The 21,969-nt window shown below is 42.6% G+C and overlaps 2 protein-coding genes across 4 annotated transcripts in view; both read left to right on the forward strand.

The window, feature by feature from the left end:
• Window positions 1–21,969, forward strand: part of LOC125435051 (phospholipase A2 inhibitor gamma subunit B-like) — a 113,624-nt gene that overhangs the window by 37,874 nt on the left and 53,781 nt on the right. The gene's annotated exons all lie outside the window — the stretch shown is intronic.
• LOC125435052 (phospholipase A2 inhibitor gamma subunit B-like) overlaps window positions 1–21,969 on the forward strand; it is a 43,821-nt gene that overhangs the window by 19,938 nt on the left and 1,914 nt on the right. The window contains exons 1-2 of one of the 3 annotated variants that reach the window (XM_048501062.1): window positions 11,113–11,279; window positions 15,723–15,825. The exons of 1 other annotated variant lie outside the window; for it this stretch is intronic. In XM_048501062.1, coding sequence (XP_048357019.1) covers window positions 11,163–11,279; window positions 15,723–15,825 — 220 coding nt within the window. In that variant the 5' untranslated portion in view covers window positions 11,113–11,162. Of the gene's footprint in view, window positions 1–3,555; window positions 3,866–11,112; window positions 11,280–15,722; window positions 15,826–21,969 lie in introns of those variants that run through there. One more of the 3 variants, XM_048501063.1, reaches the window with a different exon arrangement.

The following is a 21,969-nucleotide window of genomic DNA, read 5'->3' on the forward strand; positions in this document are numbered from 1 at the left end:
ACATTAAAATGCATTAAAATCTACGTTGAACATTCACAACCACGCTCTGTAAACCGCACACATAAGATAAATTAGCCATTACTACTTTGTAGGCAATGATTGTGCCTGACCAGATAGTGCCTCAAAAAACTCGCGACATTCTCACATACAAAATCCCAGGAACTGTTGAGTAGAAAGTTCATAACAGATGGTAGCCTGACAGCGTTTGAGTTCTCTATCAATGGATAAATGTACATAGAGCATAACGACTCGTATATAGGACATTCCAAGAGTACATGTTGAACAGTCTCAACAACGGCCATATTACATTGGCATAACCTGTTCTCATATGGAGTGTTATTATACCATATGGCAGATATCAATGTATCCCACATTCAGAAAGACACTGTATATGCAGAAGAAAAACTGCAGATTCGCTGATTCATATTGTGCTGGTATCCCAGCTGCATAGTAAGTTCAGGGAGAAATTACTGAGAACTTTAGCACCACCTTATTGCAGAATAAATAAACAAACACAAGTTTCTTCAACTATTATTAGCTGACCCAAATCCAGGTGTTGCCTCAGAAGTGGCAAACTTTTTTATTAGCTGCTTCCAATTAGCGGCTATCTAATTTTGCTAACAGTATGAAATAAACTGGCGCATACATCCCCAATGGGGAATTTGATTAATGTTTTTATTTATTATTTTATGCTACAGTGTTTGAATGTGTCTAAGTACTTCTTATATTGCATATCAATGTTAACAATGAAAATGAAGGTTTCTGTCTGTCAGATTGACTGACTCGTACCAATTTCTCTTTGCAATTGGAGAGGGCAGCCCCAAATTACATAAAATTTCACTTCACTTTTATGCCCAATGTCTATTTGTTTATTTGAAACATTTCAATGCCACTTTTCCAGCCAAGGAGGGCCCCAATGAAAATATTCAGACATTTTAAACAATCACAATGTTAAAACAGTATTTAGAATACAAGTGGAGATAAAATACTGAAGCAACTCAATAAAAAGGTATAAACACACTGTGACAACGTAGTCATCTGTCAAGCAAAAGAGAAGACAAACAAACAAGGAAAGAAACAAAGGGCTCAGGAGAAAATGGGTATGGAGCAAAGACTGGACCAAAAATTAAAAAAATGTGCAAAGACCTGTTGACCCCAGCAATAACCAGACTCTTGCATCCATGAATTGGATTATTGTCCGGATTTATGAACAACACACACTACAACATTCTTTGGTTAATATATTTCCCTTCAGAACCCAATCTCAGGATCCCAGCAGGATGAAATCATTAACAGCATTCCTATGCAGTGTGAAGTCTTCAAGGTCACACCAGAGATAAGGCAGGGGCTAACCGCCTCAAAGGATGAGAACTTAAATGTGCATCTAAAGAAAAGGAAAACAAGTCCAAGATTCCCATCTACTTCTGGCCCACCCCATAATGTCATTCAGTGCTATATTTATCTTCAAAGTTGGCAGGCTTAAGCCTTGGGTCTAAAAATCTAGGGGGCCTCTAGCTAAGGTGTATAATATATTTGACTCTGTCGTGGTCCTTTTTTTAACACATGCTGTCATATTGCACTGTAGTCTCAAAACAACCCTTCAGTAATTTTCAATCATGATGGTATTTAACAAAAACATCTTATGTCCCTTAGAGGAGGCATTATGATTTGTGTAATTTTAAACAGTCTTAATCATCCTTGGTTTTAATCAATTTTGTTTAAAGTACTCTTCTGTCCTTTCCTAGTTGTGAGGGTGGGGGATTAGGAGGGACCTCACAAGGGGAATAGCCAAGGGCTTCTCTTCATCTGAATCCTGCACTGGTTTCATGAAAAGAATCAGGGAAGAGCTGAAATGTTAACTGGTTTTAAAGGGGTCTTGACAAAATGGAAGAAAGCATTGCAGTTCTACTGGCAATCAATATTTTTAAAGAGGAGAAAGGGAAGTATGAATATGACCAAGGGTTGGGTCATGATTTCTGTCATGAGACCCTAATGTGAAAGTGTTGGTGATAGGGCTGGAGATTCAGACAGTCTGAATCTGGTTTTTGCCCGAATCTGCACTGATTCAGACAGATTCGAACAAGCATGGTCTGAATCTGAACTGTCCGAATCCCATCCAATCCGAATCCATGGGATTCGGATCACCAGCCGAATTGCATTTTTATTTTTTTGGTGTTTCTTTCACGTTTTGGCCTGCGGGGGTGCAGTTTTAAACATATCGGCATCAAAATTTCAGGGTATAATCAGAAGACTGTCCTGATGTTACCCGCAAGTTTGGTGCAGTTTGGTTAAGGGGGGCCAAAGTTGTGGACTCCCCAAAGTGGTGCCCCTATCCCCCATTCTTTCCAAAGGGAGCTAAGTAGATGGGGCTACCCTTTTGAGGGTCCATAACTTTGGCCCCCCCAAACCAAACTGCACCAAAATTGGGGGTTACAATCAGAACAGTCTCCTGATGATACCCTGAAATTCTGGTACCGATACATCTACAAATGCGCCCCCTGAAGGCACCCCCAGAAATGTGCCCAAGATTCTTTGTTCTGCAGTGACTTAGCTGCATTGCTGTCAATTGGGAATTTCTGATAGAGGGCTGTGGGGTGTATATTTCTGAAGGTACAGTCACAAAACTTTCAGGGTATCTTCAGGAGAGTCTCTGGATGACACCATCCAGGTTTGAGGAACTTTGCTTATGGGGGCAGTGAGAGATGGACCCTACCCTTCTGGGGGCCCATAACATTGAACCCCCTGAAGCAAGGGTCACCAAACCTGGATGGTGTCATGGAGAGACTCTCCTGAAGTCACCCTGAAAGTTTTGTGGGTTTACTATGAGAAATGTGCACTCCACAGCCCTCCCACAGAAATTTCCCATTTACTGCAATGGAGCCAGCCAGCCACTGCAGAGCACAGAATCTGGGGACATTTCTTTGGGTGATTGTGAGGGGCACGGTTTTAGAGCTACTGTCACGAAAATTTCAGGGTATCATATGAGGACTGTTCTTATGATAATCCCCAAGTTTGGTGAAGTTATGGACCCTCAAAGTTATGGACCCTCAAAAGTGTAGGCCCCATCTCCTGTTAGCTCCCATTGGAAACAATGGGGGATGGGGCACCCTTTTTGGGGGTCAATAACTTTACCCCCCTGAGCCAAACTTCATTAAACTTGGGGAGAATCATCAGGACAGTCTCCGGATGATATCCTGAAAGTTTGCTGCTGCTATCTTTACAATTGTGCCCCCTGAAGGCCAAAACGTGTAAAAACACCAAAAATTTTAAAAAATAAAACGACTCGAATTTTTTGGATTTACCCAAATTTTTGGGCATATCCGAATTGGCTCTGAGTTGGATTCAGGCATACAAATCATTTTATGCCCCCAAACACCCAAATCTGAATTTTACCAATTTTTTTTTAATTACGACCAACCCTGGTTGGTGAGGGTGTATTTCTGACCATCACCTTGAGCATTAAAATGGAAAAGGAGGGTATACGGTTGATGAACTTTTTTGATTATATTTACTGGGAACAATGGACATCCACTCTCATTTCTTTTTCATCTCCAGAAAAGGAGACAATTGATATCACTGTGAAGAGCTGCTCTTCTAAGATTGGCTGTGAAATACTGAAATCTGGAACAACTTACAAATTAAACGGCACCTTGACTAAAATCAAAGAAGTGACCTGCAAGACCCCTTCCTTCTCAGCATCCCTTTTTCTGACTCTGTCAGCATTGTTGCTGTTGAAAATCATCTCTTGATACACCTCTTGGAGTCCTGACTAAGCCTTCATGTCCTTTCCTCTGAATCTGATCACTTGACCTTTCCAAAAACATCTCTTGCTTCTTCGTTTTAAGAAATGAAACAAATAAAATAGATTGACAAAAAACTGAAATCTTGAATTTGTCTTATTCTGTTCAGTCAGGGCAAAGGGGTCAAAGGGAGTAAGGAATGATGACATTTCAAGGACCTCTAGGCTTTCTTAGCAGTATTTTTGTGTCATAACTGGAATGATGCTTCTGGCTCAGCCGAGTTGGATCAGGGATTGGATCAAATTGCCTTTGATTCTTCTGTTAGGTCAAACCTCCAGCATCACAACAAACTGTGGCAGTGGCCAATCTCCTCCACCTCAGTGAAAGACATTTTCCAAGCAAAATCAGTATCTGGACATTTTATTTTTGATATTTTATCCCAGGAATTTTTATTTTACTCCAATGACTGGCATGACTAACTTCTTGGTGACTAAGACTCAGTTCTGTTTGGAGATCATTCACACCAAGACTGCGCTGAAGAATATGATACATTTACATATACGCCAGAGGTGGGATCCAACCAGTTCTCACCACTTCTCTGGAAGTGGTTACTAATTTTTTCTGAGTGCCTAGAGGGGGTTACTAAAGCAACCTCCCTGCGCAATAGGGACTGGAGGTGCATGTATGCGGTGGCGCCACTGTTTGAATCCCACCACCATCGGAACCTGTTATTAAAATTTTTGGATCCCACCACTGCATATACCCTTGATGAAAAGGTGCTTTAGAATCAAAACACACAGTTTGGTTAGCCAGCCATTCTAAAATAATTTAGGAGGGAAGGGAAGGAAGTTTCAAGGAAAAGCTGCCAGAATACACCTGGCTCAAATCAGATTTGTTGCCAGGTGCACTGAATCCCTGGTTGCTTCCATGGTCTGAGATAGCTCTAACTGTCCACAGAAACATAAATACTATCATTATGGAACAAAATCTTTCTGGTCTCAGGAAATCCCGGAGAGTTAATCTTATATTACAATTCCCAAGATTCTTGGGGAGAAACTAAGATAATCAAGAGGGTTTAAACAGATTATGATTTTGAAATGCAAAAAATTATATGGAATTGGCAGGAAAGGTAAGGGTTAGGGAAGAAAGCAGATTTCAACGGCAATGAGAACCTGTCAAAGAGGCTACTGCTGTTCAGTGTCTGATCTTTGCAATTAAAGAATCACTAGTAGGACATTTTGAGAAAGCTGAGCTCATAAGGGCTGCTGTCAATCGTATAAGGCAATACTGAGCTAAATGGACCAATGATTTGATATAGTATATGGCAGCATATTCTCCATCAACCTTCATTGGCACTGAATTTTAATGTGACCAAAAATTGCACTCCTCAAAGCGATTGAAAGAAATCTGGCTACCTCCATCATAATGTGAGAGTGCTGATCACCTAAAAGACAGTTTACTATTTCTTTGAGAGTAAATAAGATACCCCCTTTTAACACGGATCTGATAAATATTCCCCACTGGGGCACACACAGTGGAGTAACCCGTGTGACACCATTTTGGGTTGTCTCTTAGAACAGGGGCAAAATCTTTTACTATGATGTATGTGCAAATACCTACTTTAAAAGGTTGCTGTGGAGAGAATATTAAAAGATCATAAAAGATCGTTGGAGTTGAGGTGACTTAAGGTGGAAAAAATAAGTAGGGAGAGATTTGTGGATGGGAATTATGCTAAATTTCAGCAGCAAGCAAATCCTGCATGCGGGAGAATGCAAGGCTTGCCTTTCAATACCTAAAACCCTCTGCTTCAATGTCCTAAGGGCTTGGTATTCATCAAAGGGAATTACGAGGGACACCTATTGACCTAATTTTATGAACAACTTGCTTGGATCACTTGGGCCCTTTCGCCGCACCATGGGCCATTTCACCGGTGCCCTAGAGGGATGTGCAAAGCGCCCGTCCCCATGGAGCCCGTTCGCTGAGCAGTGCTGGCCTTTGTAAAGCGCCCAGCAGCGTAGACCTGGCTCCCCTCCTCCACCCCTAGGGCGGCGTCAGGCCGCCTCCAAAAACCTCCCCCCTGGAGGTCGGAGGGCAGTGTGGGCAGGTCCATGCGGAGCCGCCTCTCCTGTGCCGGCCTCTGTGGGGGCCACTCTCACGCCCCCATGCAAACGGCCCCCACCCCTCCACTGGCAGAATTCCTGCCGGTGCAGGGGCGCCCTTTCCGCTATGCAGAAAGGGCCTCGGAGTGGTAAGAGTTAGAAAGAGTAAGCCATATAAAGACTCCTATGCTTAGATCTGAAATGGAGACGCAGCCAGAATGTAAGGCTGGTTCCGCATGGGCCAAAAACAGCAGTGTGAAAACGGTGTGAAAACGGTGTAAAAGGGTTTAAAACAGTGTAAAAGGGTTTATACTGTTTTCACACTGTTTTCACACCGCTGTTTTTGGCCCATGCGGAATCAGCCTAAGAGTTCTGGCTCTTAATGGAGATGCAGCCAGAATTTTCCGCACACGCAAAATAATGCGTTTTTAAACCACTTTCACAACTGTTTGCAAGTGGATTTTGCCATTCCGCACAGCTTCGAAGAGCACTGAAAGCAGTTTGAAAGTGCATTATTCTGCATGTGCGGAATGAGCCTAAGAGTTCTGACTCTTAACGTAGAAAAAATAACTTCAGTAAGCCTTTGGCTTATTAGTAGAGTGTCTGCTGTATGTGGAGGAAGTTATAGTTTCAGTCACAGAGGTTTCAAGGGCTTAATTTGAAAAACCTCTGCTTGAGACCCGGCACGGATAGACTAACAGTCTGGCTCATTCCGCACACGCAAAATAATGCACTTTCAAGCTGCTTTCACAACTGTTTTTGCCATTCCGCACAGCTTCAAAGAGCCCTGAAAGCAGCTTGAAAGTGCATTATTCTGCGTGTGCGGAATGAGCCCCTGACTCAGTAGATGACAGCTTCCTATGTTCTTGTATTCAAGATGCCTTGTTTTGAGACAGGTTTTTGTTTTGAGATATATGTTTGAAAGCAGCTAATTTCTAAAAAGAAGTCTAAAGGGGGACCAAATAATTGCAGGCCTGTTAGCTTAACATTTGTCCCAGGCAAATAAACAAAAAAAAATACAATTGAAGATAGAATTATTAAGCACGTAAAGGAACAAACCCTGGTGAGGCAAAAACTGCATGCATTCTGTAGTACTTCACCAACCTCCTGTAGTTCTCTGAGGAAGAAAATGAACATGTATAAGCATGAGCCAGTAGAAATTATATATTTGGGCTTTCAAAAGCCTTTGGGCAAGATGCTCACCAAAAATTCCTTGAGCAAACTCTGTCATCATAGGATAAGAGGACCAGTCTTTTTATGGATAAGAAATGAAAGGGAGCAAATAGTTGGACTAAAAGGGGCTAGTGCTATTTAATTTGTTCATACATGGTTTGGAGCTGGGAGTGAACAGTGCCAAGTCTGCAGATGATACAAAACTAAGCAGAGTGATAAAAACCAAGGGTGACTATGAAGATCTCACTGAGGACCTCCACAAACTGAACAAATTGTCAACAATGTGGCAAGTGAAGTTCATTGTCGGTAAGTGCAAGGTCATATTGGAACAAAAAAAACCCTATTCAGTTTTAACTTCATGCTAATGGGATCTGAACTTGTTGAGACTCAAAGTGAATGAGAGCTTGAAGTCGTAGTGCAGTGATTCTCAACCAGGGTTCCGTGGTACCCTGGGGTACCACAAGCACGTCCCGGGGTACCCTAACAATGCTACCGGCTGCCCCCCCCCACTGGAATCAAATGGATTTTGAAGGAATGGGGGGAGAGGGGTTTGGAAACCTCAGGGGCTTCCTTTAAACAACATTTAAAACAGCATTGTTTTATTTGCCTAAATGCGGAGTGGATTGGGGGGGGGTAGATTTAAAGGGAGCTTTCCCTTTAAATCCCCCCAAATCCATGCCGAATGTAGGCAAACAAACAACGCGGCTGTCAATGCTGCTTTCCCTCCCCTCCCCTCCCCCTGCTTGCCACTCCCCCCACCTACAAGCCAAAAAAGGAAAAAACCCTTTAAAATGCAAAAAAAAAATCAAATGAACCTCAAGGCTACCTTGAGATATGAAGAGCGAGGTCAGGGGTACCGCGACGTCGAAAATGTTGGGAAACACTGTCATAGTGTATAGCTCAATGAAAACAATGACTCAGTGTGTTGCAGTGGTGAAATATGCAAGCTGGGGATTATTACAAAAGGGATGAGAAATAAAACAGAGAATATTATAATGCCACCCGCCACCCCCCCCATAGATCTACGCTGTGGCATCATTTGGAATACTGTGTACACTTCTGGTCACCATATGTCCATAAGGACACTGCAGCACTAGAGAAAGTACAGGTTGTTAAGTGGTTGCAGCATCTTCCCCGTGAGGGGAGGCTGAACACTTTGGGGTTTTTCAGTTTAGAAAACACAGGAAAGAGTGGGGACATCTCAGAGATTTAAAGGATTAAACAGAGGGTAGAGACAGTTGACCGAGAGAACTTGTTCTCCCTTTCTCAAAGTATCCAGGAGCACCCAGTAAAATTGATGGGCTGTAAGTTTCAGGACTGACAATACTCCTTTACTCAATGGAGTTAGTTTTCTTTTCTTCAGTACGAATTACTGTTCAGTTTGTTTTTTTTGTTAGCTGTGTGGTCTGCAGTTATTGGAGTTAGCAGGACCTGGCAGGGACTTTTTCAGGATGGCTGGAGTTTATTTTCCCTCTAAGGAGCAGCAGTGGCGTAGGAGGTTAAGAGCTCGTGTATCTAATCTGGAGGAACCGGGTTTGATTCCCAGCTCTGCCGCCTGAGCTGTGGAGGCTTCTCTGGGGAATTCAGATTAGCCTGTACACTCCCACACACGCCAGCTGGGTGACCTTGGGCTAGTCACAGCTTCTCGGAGCTCTCTCAGCCCCACCTACCCCACAGGGTGTTTGTTGTGAGGGGGGAAGGGCAAGGAGATTGTAAGCCCCTTTGAGTCTCCTGCAGGAGAGAAAGGGGGGATATAAATCCAAACTCTTCTTCTTCTTCTAAGTCAGTTTTTAATTTTTCAGCTGCAGCTGCTGGACTGCAAATTCCAGAGGTGCTGTTTGGGCCAGCAGGCCCTTGCCCTTAAGGTGGGTATAGGAAAAAAAACCCAACCACAACAAGGCCAGTATCTATTTCTTTAAGTATAAATCCTTAAAGGTAGGCATTTCCCCGTAACCTTTATAAAATTTAAACCCCTAAATTATTTCATATGAACTGATGATGTGTTCCAATAGCATTAGACACCCTTTCTGTTGTGGCTGTTGCTGCTGGGAGAGCTTTTAGCCATCCTGACAAATGGTTCATTATGATCAGACAGAGTTTTTTTCCCCTCCCCCCTAAGAAAATTCAGTAAAGTTGATTTAATAATATTGAAATGGTTCAATAACCCACTTACCTTAAGCCCCGCGCTACTTTCTGCAAGTAGCGCGGGGTCCCACTGCACTCCCCACGTCAGGGGCGGCAACAGCGCAGCCGCCCCGACGATGCCGCTCTTGCGCCCCCTCAGCGTGCGGCATCCCTGGCGCTGGCGAAAACAGCTCCTTTTGATGACCCCGCACAGAGCGGGTGGGGGTCGGTGAGACGCCCGGACCTGCGCTCCAGGGGATGCCATCTTTGCAGCATTGAGAGCAGCGGCCTTGGCGATGGCGGCAGCAGGAAAAGTGGGGAAAGGCCCATGGTCTCCCCCTCCCCCCTTTGGACTTGGATTTGTTAATCCCCTTAATAACTGTAGTACAGATTAGACATCTTTGTGTAATCTGCACTACAAGCAGATCTGCACCCCCCCCCCCCATATATATATACATTTTCAAGAGGGCTTTTGGCAGAACCAATGCTCTCCAATGATTTTTGAATATATTTGTTGCAACACTTGGTGGGCCAATTCTTTTGGTATTCATTTTTTTCCCACCAGGGAAAAAAATGGTATTCATTTTTTTCCCACCAACCCTCTTTTTGGGTTTTGTTTTTCCCACCTTCCCATATGACTCCCTCTTGCTATTTAAGAGATCCTGCTTTTTAAAAAGTTTTTTCAGATGAATGTACAATAAATAGTTTTAACGCTTTCTTAGGTGTATATAACCTGCACGCTTGGACTGACCAAGCTAATGGTAATTTTCCTGTCTCTCTTTTTAAACTCTTCTCTTCTATAATTGCATATCCACGTGTCCTCTTGTCTATCACTACTTTAAGGGACTTATCTGTATAGACTTCTGTAACGAAATGCACTTATATCTTCTGCTTTCGCGCTGCCACCAAAAATATTTTTCTTTTCTTATATAGCCCCACAAAACTGATTTTTCAACGGACACCACCCTGACTGGTTTGGGGACACAGACACACAGACAAAAATAATAATGATGAAGACTGGAACGGTTTAAAGTTGAACCAAAACCTTACAACGTTTATTTGCTGGCTTTAACAAAGAGGCTTCTCAGATAAACTGGAGAGGAAATAAGCATATTGGTTTCAGAGAGAGTTTGCTTAAGCTTTACGGTTGCTGAGAATGGTTTGTTCTTGTGCTTAACGGTTTCAGGCAATGAATGTTTCTTAAAGCGTATGGTTGCAGGCACTTCACGTAAGTTACACGATGGACACTCACAGGTGTCCCTTCACTTAAGGTTTTACTTTAAAGATGTTTCTCAAAAGATGGTACTGTGGAGGTTTCACACTCCCTTTTAAAAATAAAAACCTCAGTCCGCTGTTCCTCCTCACAAAAATAAAACACTCAGCTTTCGCCCTGTGGGATTCAGGCATACAGCCTCCCTCTCCCACAATCCCAAAACTTGGCTTCGCTGCCACAGGATTTGGGCCTCCCAAAAACTGATGTTCCCTTTGAGGACAGACCCACAGTCTTTAGAGGTTTCCCTCACAAACCAAACACCTGAGGGCGGACACACTCCTCCAAAACTCAGGGTATTTAGTTGTTCTGAATAGCCCCCAGCTATTCCTAAACCACAGCAGTGAGAGATCTCTCCGGATTCTCTTCACTCTGCCTCAAAAGTACCCGAGGGCACACCAGCTCCTACAGAGCCACAAAGTCCGAAGACTCCAAAAAGAAGAACCCCTCAGCCCTAGCGCTGACAGTTTATAAAGACTCTGCCTTTTTTTTCTCTGGCCAGGGCTTAACTCTTAAAGGGGCAGGTCCACCCTGTAACTTGAATGCAGGCTGAATGCATTCGTCACAACTTCCACGGCCTCATTACCTTTTTAAATAGTACTGCCTTTTATTAAAATTTTTGCTGGATTCAGAGCTGGGCTAGTTCATTTTTTGTTAACAATACAGCTTTATATTTTAGCGGTTTAGAATCTGTCAACGAATTTCCTGCCTTCTGTGTTAGCCAAGTTTTAACTTGGGAGGAAGTCTGAACAACCAATGCCCATTTTAGCATTGGTTTCCTGTTTTTCTTCAACATTGAAGCACTGGCAAGCCCTGCTTAGAGACGAATGGGGTACTTTTTTGATGACTGGATCCAGCAGTTTAAACAATAAGGTAAAATACTTTTTCTTTTCTCTTTCCAGTTTAAAACTGTAGGCTTATTGGTTTTTTACTTTTTTTATGCAAGGGGTTTGGTGAGATTTGCTTATTTAGGAATTCAGATTTTGCCATGGCTCACCCTTCTCATAAACCTTTGAAGGTCCCTTTAAATTTGGGGAAGAGGTACTGGGAGAATGCTGGATATTCTCTTGGGGTTCAGCTTAAGATTCTCCTTACTGAACTGGTGGGTCAAATACTTCACCTTAAACAGTTTTTAGAAGGGAGCACACATTCTCCCAGGACCTGCTTCAAAGCTTGTCCCAACAAATGTGTGGATTTACTTTTTCTTTTATTTTTACCACTGTTGATTTAAGAATGAGGACTCTAAGGTTCATCCCCCTTTGCCCCCGTACAGTTAGGGTAACTGAGGCCCTTTTCGCACACGTGCGGAAACGCACCTCCACTGGCTAGCGTGCGCACAGCCCTGATGTCCCCTGCAGCTGGAGAGGCAGCTCCATGTGGACCCGCCTCTCAGTCAGTGGCATAACTAGGCAAACTGGAGCCCTGGACAAAATCTGAGTTTGATGCCCCCAGGCGCGTGCCCAGTGCAACGCACACCCCCCCGGTCCCCTTGTAGCTACACCCAGTGGTGTATCTAGGCAAACTGGAGGGAGAATCTCGGGTTCCCAGTTTAAAAAACATTGAAAGTGATGCTATTTTGTGGGGTTGATTCTCCCCTACACTGAAAAGTCTCATTTTCCCCTCTTTCTTGTAACCTCTTTTTTTAATCACTGAAATTATTTATTTCTCTATTATTTGCTTTAACAGATTTATATTTTAGCCATGTCACATTTTTAAGCATAATTTAACGTTAATAGTGGTAAAGTTATAAAACACTTACAATTTAAACAATTTAGTTATTCTAAACTACCTAATCATTTTTTCCTCCTAAGGGAAAATATAGACAGAGATGTCTTTATTGAGAAGAATTAGCCACTTTTAAAATAGTATTTTTCCCATAGTACCCCATACCTAAACAGTGGCAACCATATAGCCTCAGAAACGTGGAGGTAAAAGCAATGAATGTAGAGCAGCCCCTTCCAACAAACAGGCATGCCCTGCTATTTAGAGGTCTAACATGCACTTTGCTTCTTGAGCTCAGCTCACGAGAACAAATTTTAAAGTCTGCTCTTGCTTGCTGCCTGAAAAAGAAAGAGGGGAAAATAATAATGATCTGCCCATTACCTCTATAGATTTTTCTGTTACAGTAGGATTGAATTTATTCATTTCGTTAAAGAACAGCCAGACCTTCTATGGCTGATTTAGGCTGCCTGGTACTGTAGTGTTTTCCTGGGTCAGAGATAACTTTTTCTCCCCCTACCACCAACCCTTGTGCACACATTTCAGTATACTCCTGAACATAGAAAAACAACGACTTTAAAGGGCCAATAATTAAAATACTGTTTTACTATCAGTGTCAAGTTTAAACCATTGAACAGAAACCAATTTATAATTTGGCCAAATGAAGTACTAATTTAATATTTGTTCCTTTGTTGCATCTGGTAACAAATGAAAATTTTTCCAGAGTTGAAACACTCGACCCAACAAACTATTAGGCAGAATATTCAGTCTGGCCTTACACTGAGGGGCATCCCCCTTTCTTTAACTAGTTCCTTTTCCCATTTTAGGATCCTACTTATCTGTCCAGCATTTCTCCCAAGGGACTATCCTGAGAAATGCTCCCTGGGGCGAAGGAATCTATCTCCCCCCTTTCTTTTCTCGGCCTTCCCTGGCCATTCCTTAATTCTATTGTGAATTCTCCACAGGTGTCAGTCCCAAGAAGCTCTTCCAATTCTTGGTTGATGCCTGGACTCCAGAAAACTGGCGCTTTGACCTAGGGCTGCGTTTGTTGCCTCTCTGAACCCAGACAGGGGCCCACTTTAAGAGTATCACTTGTTTCTTCACCCCCCCCCCCACAAAAAAATTATCTAAGGAACTCATAACAGAATAAGTTTATCACAAGATAATTGTGAGGCTGATTAAGCTCAGTAACTAATTAGTCCAAGGTGATCAAGGGAACCATAGCTGAGGTGAAATTTGTGGTCATGAAGAAATATGACTCATAAACCTTCATTTCTGCTCACAAGGAAGTAAGAATATCTCAGGGCCACCTCCGATCTCCTGGCTACTCTCTTCCTCTACTCTTGAATTTTCTCTCTCTCTCTCTCTCTCTCTCTCTCTCTCAAGATTACTTCATAGTTGCACTTTTTAAATTAAGTTTATTGATGTAGAATTTAAAAATACAATGTCAACACTTTACAGTTTCACTTTTACAAATGTTCCACCTTCCCACTTCTTCCAAAAAAACCAGATTAATCTCTTCTATGTCCTCACTTACTATCATCATATTAATATGCTTCTAATTATATCCTATTACTAATTCAGTTGGGTCTTCACAGTACTGTCGAATGTAGAAAGCCAATGGTTAATAAATCTTTTTTTACGTTTCACCAGGTAGGCGATAAATGGTTTCCAGGTGTTAACCTACCCATCTGGGTCTTGTCCTCCCATTCTGTTTGCTAATTTGTCCATTTCTGCTAATTCTATCAATGGCTCATTCCGCACATGGAGAATAATGCACTTTCAAACTGCTTTCAGTGCTCTTTGAAGCTGTGTGGAATGGCAAAATCCACTTGCAAACAGTTGTGAAAGTGGTTTGAAAACGCATTATTTTGCGTGTGCGGAAGGGGCCAATGTTTCTGTCCATTCTTCTTTTGTTAGTAGTTTCAATCCATTCCATTTCTGAGCTATCACAAGTTTTGCCACTGTAATTATATATATCATGACGCTCTGGTATTTTTTTTTGGGGGGGGGGGGGGAATGCAGAGACACAGATGCCACATCCTGTCCTGGAGGCATGAGAAAACATGGCAAGAACTGACCAGGGTTTTACATTTTCATAATTCCTGTACTCATTCTCCATCATATTCAGCAGAAATAATTCTAGTTTTAAAGCAATGTTAAGTTTAAGTCATCATCTTCGTTTCTTCTGCAATCTCTATCCAAAATTTATCGCTCTTTTTATATGGCCATCATACATGATCCAATGAGGCAATTGTGTTTTAATCACCCTTGGAAACTACGGGGAGATTCTGACCTGAGAGTGCAATGAGTTCCAAAGAGGGGGAAATGGGTGTAACCAAGAATCTAAGCCAAAGGGAATGTGCATTGAACAGGAAGGAGACTAAACTTGCATTATGGCCCCAAAAGTCAGTCAAAACAACCTAAAATGGCATTTTCTTTCTTTGCTGCACCATCATATTGGTTTATACACAGTTTATACATATTGGTTTATACCCCAAGATCCCATCCCACTGCTACCAGCTAGCCCTGGACTCAAAAAACCTGAGTGTTAGTGTAACCTCAGCTTGTGGATTCTGTGTGGCAGAACTTGGAAGGAGTTTGCAACAATGAAATTTTAAACAAAATGGTTTACTTTCTTTAACATATGACACTTATCAACATTAACATTTAACTTAACACTCGGAAGAACCCACCCCCATTGAATCTTTTACATTTGAGAAACATAAATGAACATGAATGAAAATTATATTTAGTAAGGTTTGATTTTTGTTTAATTGTGGTGTTACTGTTTTCTTTGCACTCTATATCAATACTTAAATATATCTAAATTTTAAAAAGGAAATAAACAGGAAGAGTTGTGATTCTCTGTGTAAGTAATGGCCATGTGTTAAAGTCTATGTCTATGTGTCTATGTGTACTGAGATATAATAGTACTAAGGCTTTTAAAAGGCTTTTATTGCTGCTTTTATTGCTGCTTTAAATGTTTACCTGTTTTATATTGTATTTTATGTGTTGTACACCACCCAGAGCCCTTCGGGGATGGGGCGGTATAAAAATCTAATAAAATAAAATAAAAAATAATTAAAAGGAAAAAAATAGGGAATTTCTTAAAAGGTGAAAACAATGCAATATACCACCCTACCTGATATGTAGGGGCTACAAGCAGCTGAACATTTGTATTACCCTCCTTTAGCAAATCATAGGAAGAAACTGAGCAGCAGTGGCGTAGAAGGTTAAGAGCTCGTGTATCTAATCTGGAGGAACTGGGTTTGATTCTCCGCTCTGCCGCCAGAGCTGTGGAGGCTTATTTGGGGAATTCAGATTAGCCTGTGCACTCCCACACACGCCAGCTGGATCACCTTGGGCTAGTCACAGCTTCTCGGAGCTCTCTCAGCCCCACCTACCTCACAGGGTGTTTGTTGTGAGGGGGGGAAGGGCAAGGAGATTGAAAGGGGGGATATAAATCCAAACTCCTCCTCCTCCTCCTCCTCCTCCTCTTCTTCTTCTTCTTAATCTTGAAAATGTATGAAATAAAAAACCTTGTTCCCCTCTTCCATGTATGCATCCATTCCAACAATTGAACAACCACTCTAGGAAAGAGAGTTCACTTTACTGAAAAAAGAGAATTTTGCAACGGCTGCCACCACTATGAAGACTCTCTTGGGACTCCTCCTCTTCTCTGTGCTTCTTGCAACAGGTAAGCAATGCCTGTTAGCCCTCTGATGATTTCCCCTTTCAATTACTTTCAATTACAGAAATATGCTGTCTTAGAAGTTATAGAAAGGCAACACTCGTACTTGCTGACCGGGCTGGTCCAGGCTAGCCAGATCTCATCAGATATTGGAGGTTAAGCAGGGGAGTCCTTGATTAGCATTTGGATGGCAGACTGCCAAGGAAGTCCAGAGTTGCTCTGCAATGGCAAACCACCTCACAATTGTCCTTTCCGCGCAGCACAAATTGGATGTTTGGGGGATGTTGCAAAAAGAGGTGAGTCTTTTTTTTTAAATAAAAAAAAAGACAGCACGAATGAGACATCCTGAGGAAGTCTTTAGAAAAACTTCGTCTGTTTTTTTAAAATAGCAAGATAACTCATTCTTTTGAACTTTTTTTGTTTCAAATCTGTTCAAGCTAATGCAATTATAATTTATATATTCATATGTATAGATCATATAAGTATTACCTTCACATGTTGTATATTATGATATGCTGATTTGATTGTATAGAATTTGATTGTATAGAATTTAATGAGTTTATTGTTATGATTGAAATTATTAATAAATATGTATTATTATTTTTGACTACCGAACTATACTTGAGACTGCAGAATGTGTTTGTGTAAATCCTGATCTATTTATGCCTATTAAAGGTTAATAAAGATAAAGATAAAGATATTATTTTTGAAAAAATAAATACTGCCTCTCATGTTTCCCCCCCCCCCCACACACACACGATAAAGACACCAGAGAGGAAAAAAGGCTTTTTTTGTACCCAACAATTAAGCTCTCTGGTCAGTTTCCTCCTCAGCTCGTGCCAACATTTTGTGTACTGCTGAAGGGATTCTCCCTACCTCCATTTGCTGAAGGTTGCCCCAGGACATTTGCTCTGAAGGCTCCAGGCCTGGGCAGCTTTTCAGACCGAAAAGTACATAGTTGTGCTCCATGTACTCTTCAGACTGAAAAGGCACCAAGGAGCAGAGCCTGCAGAGCAAACCTTCAGCAAATGGAGACAGGGAGAATCCCTTCAGCAGCACACAAAATGTTGGGCAGGAACTGAGGAGAAAACTGACCAGAGAGCTTAAATGTTGGGCAGGAAGAATCAAACGCTTCCTGAGCTGCTCAGCTATACAAAGCTAAACTGGAGTTGACTTGCAGATGATGTCTGGGAAAAAAAGATGCTCTAGAGTCAGAGGTGTAGCTGGGCCAAACTGCGCCTGGTGCACACTCTGTGTTTTCTGCCCACCTTCATGGGCCCTGCGCTTACCTTAGCTCAGCCTTAAAAAGTTCAGGCTGGAAAAGCAGCCTGTTCACTTCAGGCTGAAAAATGGCCTGGTGGGAACTACACTTCCCAGGAGACCTTCAGGCTTGCAAGGGGGGAAGAGGGAGATTTTATGCGCGCCCCAGACATGCGCCCAGTGCACGGCACACACACCCCATCCCCTTGCAGCTCTGCCACTGACTAGAGTCTCCAAAAAAAATGCCTTGAGCTGAAATAAGGCATCCTGAGAATGTCTTGGGGAAAATTCAGTGTGGAGTTCTCCCCACAGACCCCACATCTCAGGACGCCTTTTGTGTGTGTGTGTGTCAACAGAATGTCTAATTTGTGTTGTGCAGCATGGACCCGTGTCTTTTGTCTGGAAAACCCTGTGGGGTTGACTGACCTCCTTATAAACTTGTTTTTCTCCTAACTCCCAAATTCCTTCCTAGTTTCAGTGCCCAAATGGCAGGGGAATTATCTTTGTTGTTAATAGGTGGGCAGTCACTTGAACACTCATTAAGCTGAAAACACTCTTACTGGATACTAATTTGTCAGGCTGCTAGACTATTCGTGAGGATCTGAAGTCCTGGAAAATTACAGTATCCCGGAGTGGTCTTAGTGATTCTGGGGGTCTAGGCAAAACAAAGTCCACCTGCAGCTGTCAACCTCTAAAAGACTGAAGTGAGGATGGAGGCTTGCCCAAACAACATCCAGCTAATCTAGGAGGCCCTTATCATCCTTTCCTGCTGAAGTAGGCTGATAGCAAGGTGAGGTTAGGGCAGCTTATTGGCTGTGGTCCCCAGTGCCCCCCCTCCAGCATTGGGCCTGTGGCAAGTGTCCCAATAACCTGCAGCTAAGAACACTTTTGGCCAGTGTTTCCCAACCTTTTCAGGTCAGGGTACCCTTGACCTTGCTCTTCATATCTCACGGTACCCCTGCAATCCCCCACCTTTCCCTCCCAGTGCCCCTGCTTGCCACCCCCCACCTTCACCTCCCAGGGTGAAGGGAGGCACTGGGGGTGGCTGCTGACCTTGTGGCAGGCCCTGCCCCCTGGGCCAGCTCATGTCCTTGCTGGTGCTGGCGAGAGATACCACAAAAATGAGGGGGGCGGTAGTGTTGCCATAGTACCCCTGGGACATGCTCATGGCACCCCAGGGTACCACGGAACCCTGGTTGGGAATAGCTGCTCCAGGCCCTTCCAGGGTATTTTTGCACTGGGGACATCCTTTTTGGCAAGGTTTTGTGAACTACAAAAAGCTGGAGAAAACTCCACTGCCAGCCATTGCTGCTGAAAGATAGATTTCATGGAGAAGGCCAGATGATTGAGCCCAACTGATTACAATCTTGGATTTAAAACCAATGAGATTTTGTGGAGTTGGTAAAACTGCTTGTTTCCCAGAGGATGTGTATAAGAACCGGCAAGACTGTAGGGTGAAAAGCAAAGCAAAGCAAAGCAGCTTTGAGGAGCATCTGATGAGGTCTGAATTTTTTCCAGGCAGATATTCAAGAGACATGGGAGGGGGGGCGGCGGCAGAATTTAAAGCTGTTTTAGAAGGTTTCCCAAGATCCACCCTCATTTGTGGGATTTATCTCCTTCTAATGCCAGTTAACTTAGGTATCAATCAATCTTTATTATGGTCATTGAGCAGTATAAGGGAGATAAGATACAAACGATTAAAAAGGTAAATTTGGAACAATAAATATACAGCTAAAAGAATCTGCTGAAAAAAAATGGGAACACAACAAACGTATAGGAACATACAGGAAATGGAAAAAAACCCCATAAATTGATAAGAAACTGAAAGCTTAACAGCAAAAAAGAGGGGTAGGCATAAGAGAACAATATTCATCTTGGTAATTCACCCATATGTGAACGTGTATATCCACTTATAAGTGTGTGAAATACTTAGCTGAATATTAATACGTTTTATTGATGTTTAAAGTACAAAAAAAATCAATGGGGCTTTCCGCACAGCAGAGGCGACCTAGGTTCGACTTGTGTCTGCAGAAATCGTTATCTGAGCTTGACTCTTCTGTTATTCCACACAGCAGCCGGGTCATCTCTCCGGACACAAGTTCAGAAGGCGGGGTTACCTCCTCGCGTCTTTCGCTCCTCATTCCCAATTGGCTGCTGTTCTATGGCAGGAAACGTTTGTGCGTGGCCCTTTTTTCGTTTTGCCATGTAGGAGCTATGTTGTGACAATGTCACAAAGCGCTGATTTCCCTCCTGTCACAAACTGGCAGGAATCTGCATTTTCGTGAGCCTTCTCTGTCGAAGCAGAACGAGCAGAGCTGAGCCGTTGCTTTGTGCAGGAGAAGTGGGGTTTTTTTGAAGGTGCGCTTTTCGCCGCCGCGAGTCTCCTGTTCTGTGAATGGCCAAAATGTGATTGGCTGGCTGGGAGAGTCGAGGCAAGGGAGATTCCGCACTGTGCTGTCTTCGGCTTGAGTGCAACCCGGGTTCGGCAAAAAGTTGTACCTCCCAGTTGAGCTCGAAAATTTGATGGTGAGAAGGGGCAGAGGCAGACACGAGTCGAACTCTATGGCTGTGCAGAGTACCCGGGTCGAACCTACGTCAAACTAAGGTTGAATCCTACAGTGTGGAAGGCCTCAATGATACTAATGCCTTCGATACTGGCTGCGCCTCCATTTTCGATCAGAACAGGACAGCCTAACAAAGTGAATGCTTTCGGATTCCTATCTCTCCACTTGGAGTCTTCTGATCAAGAAAAAAATTAATTCGTTAGGCTTCGCCTTAGATTTCTTCATAAACATGGATGAAGCGCAAATAGTCAAACTTCTGTCGCTAAGGCTACTTGACGCCGAAAACCAACTGCTTTCTACTCAGCACATGAAGGGCATTTTACCGGAGGGCTCCTACCTTCCCCCCTTCAGTAAAGGGCTACCAAGGTATTTCTACAATATATCTTCGCCATACCTCCAACGTACCTTAATGCTAGCCCGACTGAACGTCCTACCCTCAGCAGTCCTGAGTGGCAGATTTCTCCAGATCCCATACCAACAAAGAATGTGTCCCTGCTCACAATCCATCGAGAGCAATCGAGGCACATCCTCCTAGATTGCGAACTATATGCTTCATCTAGAAGACAATATATAGACCCATTATACTGAGAACTATGCCTACTCATCAGACAAGGTCAAATCTTTCTATCTGCTTTGTGATCAGTCTCCTCAGAGATCCCTAGATGTTGCCAAATTCCTGGTGCTGGCACAGCAGATTCGCCCCAGATTTTAGTTTATTTATTTATTTATTGTTTTAACTGCTGGAAATGTCTTTTACTTATTTTATTTACTTATTTTAACTTGATTCTCCTCAACCTCTCTGTTGTATTTTAAACTCATGCCAATAAAAAGGTTGATGATGATGATGATGATACTAATGCAGCACTGATGTGCAACATTATTTTTTATATTTATATTACTACCATTTGTGTTGCTTCTTCACGATGCTCATTGTAACAATATTTTGCCTCCCAGTAAGTGCCTGGCAATGGTGGGCAACTTCCCCTGAGTCAGTCAGTTTTAGTCAGTTTTATTACGGCCATTAGGCCAGCAAAAAAGAATAGAGAAGAACAAGAAAAGGGAAGAACAATAAACAAAAGAAAAATCGAATTTGTACAGAAATCCACAATACAGAATCCACACAAAGAATATCATCAGCTTGTAGCATTACCACGGTCACACTCATGTGGTCCGGCTCCTGGTCCCAACATGACTCTTCTCTTACTATATGCCAGCATACAAAATTTAGCTACCTGCTGAGATATAAGAGAAACTCAGTCTTCCAGCAACATTCTCACAAGAACTGAGTCAGAATTAACTCTAGTTAAATCTCTGTACTGGATAAACAATGGATGAATTAAAGCCTCCCTTTCCCCTTTATGGAGTTCACAATGCAAAAAAATATGTAATACAGAGTCCACTTCCCCTGAGTGGCAAACACATAGTCTCCTATGTCGTGGGATTTTTTGAAATCTGCCCATTAGATTGGCTGATGGAAAAGCATCAAAACGGGCCCTGGAAAAGGCCCAGCGGCATTTCGTAGATGTTATATTGGACAGGTAAAGGGCAGCCGAGATACCTATCCAAGATTTTAATGGTTTATATAACACCGGTAACAAGGAGAAATCTGTTTGCATTTCAATGTCATTGAGCCGTTGATAGACCAAGGCTGTTGCTCTGCAATGATCCAGTTCCAATAGTTGTACAGGATCCAAGCCACACTGTGTAAGTTTAAGTGTTATTTTTTCTAGCCAGCTTGGATATGGGGTTGCTGCCAGTAGCAAAGGCAATAAGCCAACTTCCCCTGAGTGTGGAAGACAGGGTGAGGGAGGGGGAAAAGTGGATCCTGCCTGGCTATTCAGTTGGAAGAGGCTCTGATATGAACATATAGTTTGTAATGTTTTAAGCCATTGTATTTAATCATATAAGTTACATAAGTGTCATTCACTGGACACCAAGCACTTCAGAAACTTATTTTTGTTGAAATAAAAGAAACTCATAAAGCAGCCTGACACTGAGATTTTCAGGTGGTTTGGGGAAACAGAGCCCCACCAAGGAGATAAGGAATTAGCAGAAGCTCACAAATACAGATAACAGTAAAATAGAAACTTAGTTGTTATGGAAACCTTTGCGTAAGATGTTTTTAACTTAAGTTGCACCAAATATGGGATGAAAAGGTGTGGTTAAAAGGTGGGATGAAACGACCAGGTCTGTACGTCTTCTTGACTCAAACCAATGGTCAGAGGACAAGGCGGGATGTTTTGTAAGAATTATAAATTATGTTACACAAGCAACAGCCCCTTTAGACCTCACTCCCTGTTGCTAACAGAGGAGAGTTCCCTCTTCT

This window comes from Sphaerodactylus townsendi, linkage group LG06 (genome assembly GCF_021028975.2).
Source record: "Sphaerodactylus townsendi isolate TG3544 linkage group LG06, MPM_Stown_v2.3, whole genome shotgun sequence".
Taxonomy (NCBI): domain Eukaryota; kingdom Metazoa; phylum Chordata; class Lepidosauria; order Squamata; family Sphaerodactylidae; genus Sphaerodactylus; species Sphaerodactylus townsendi.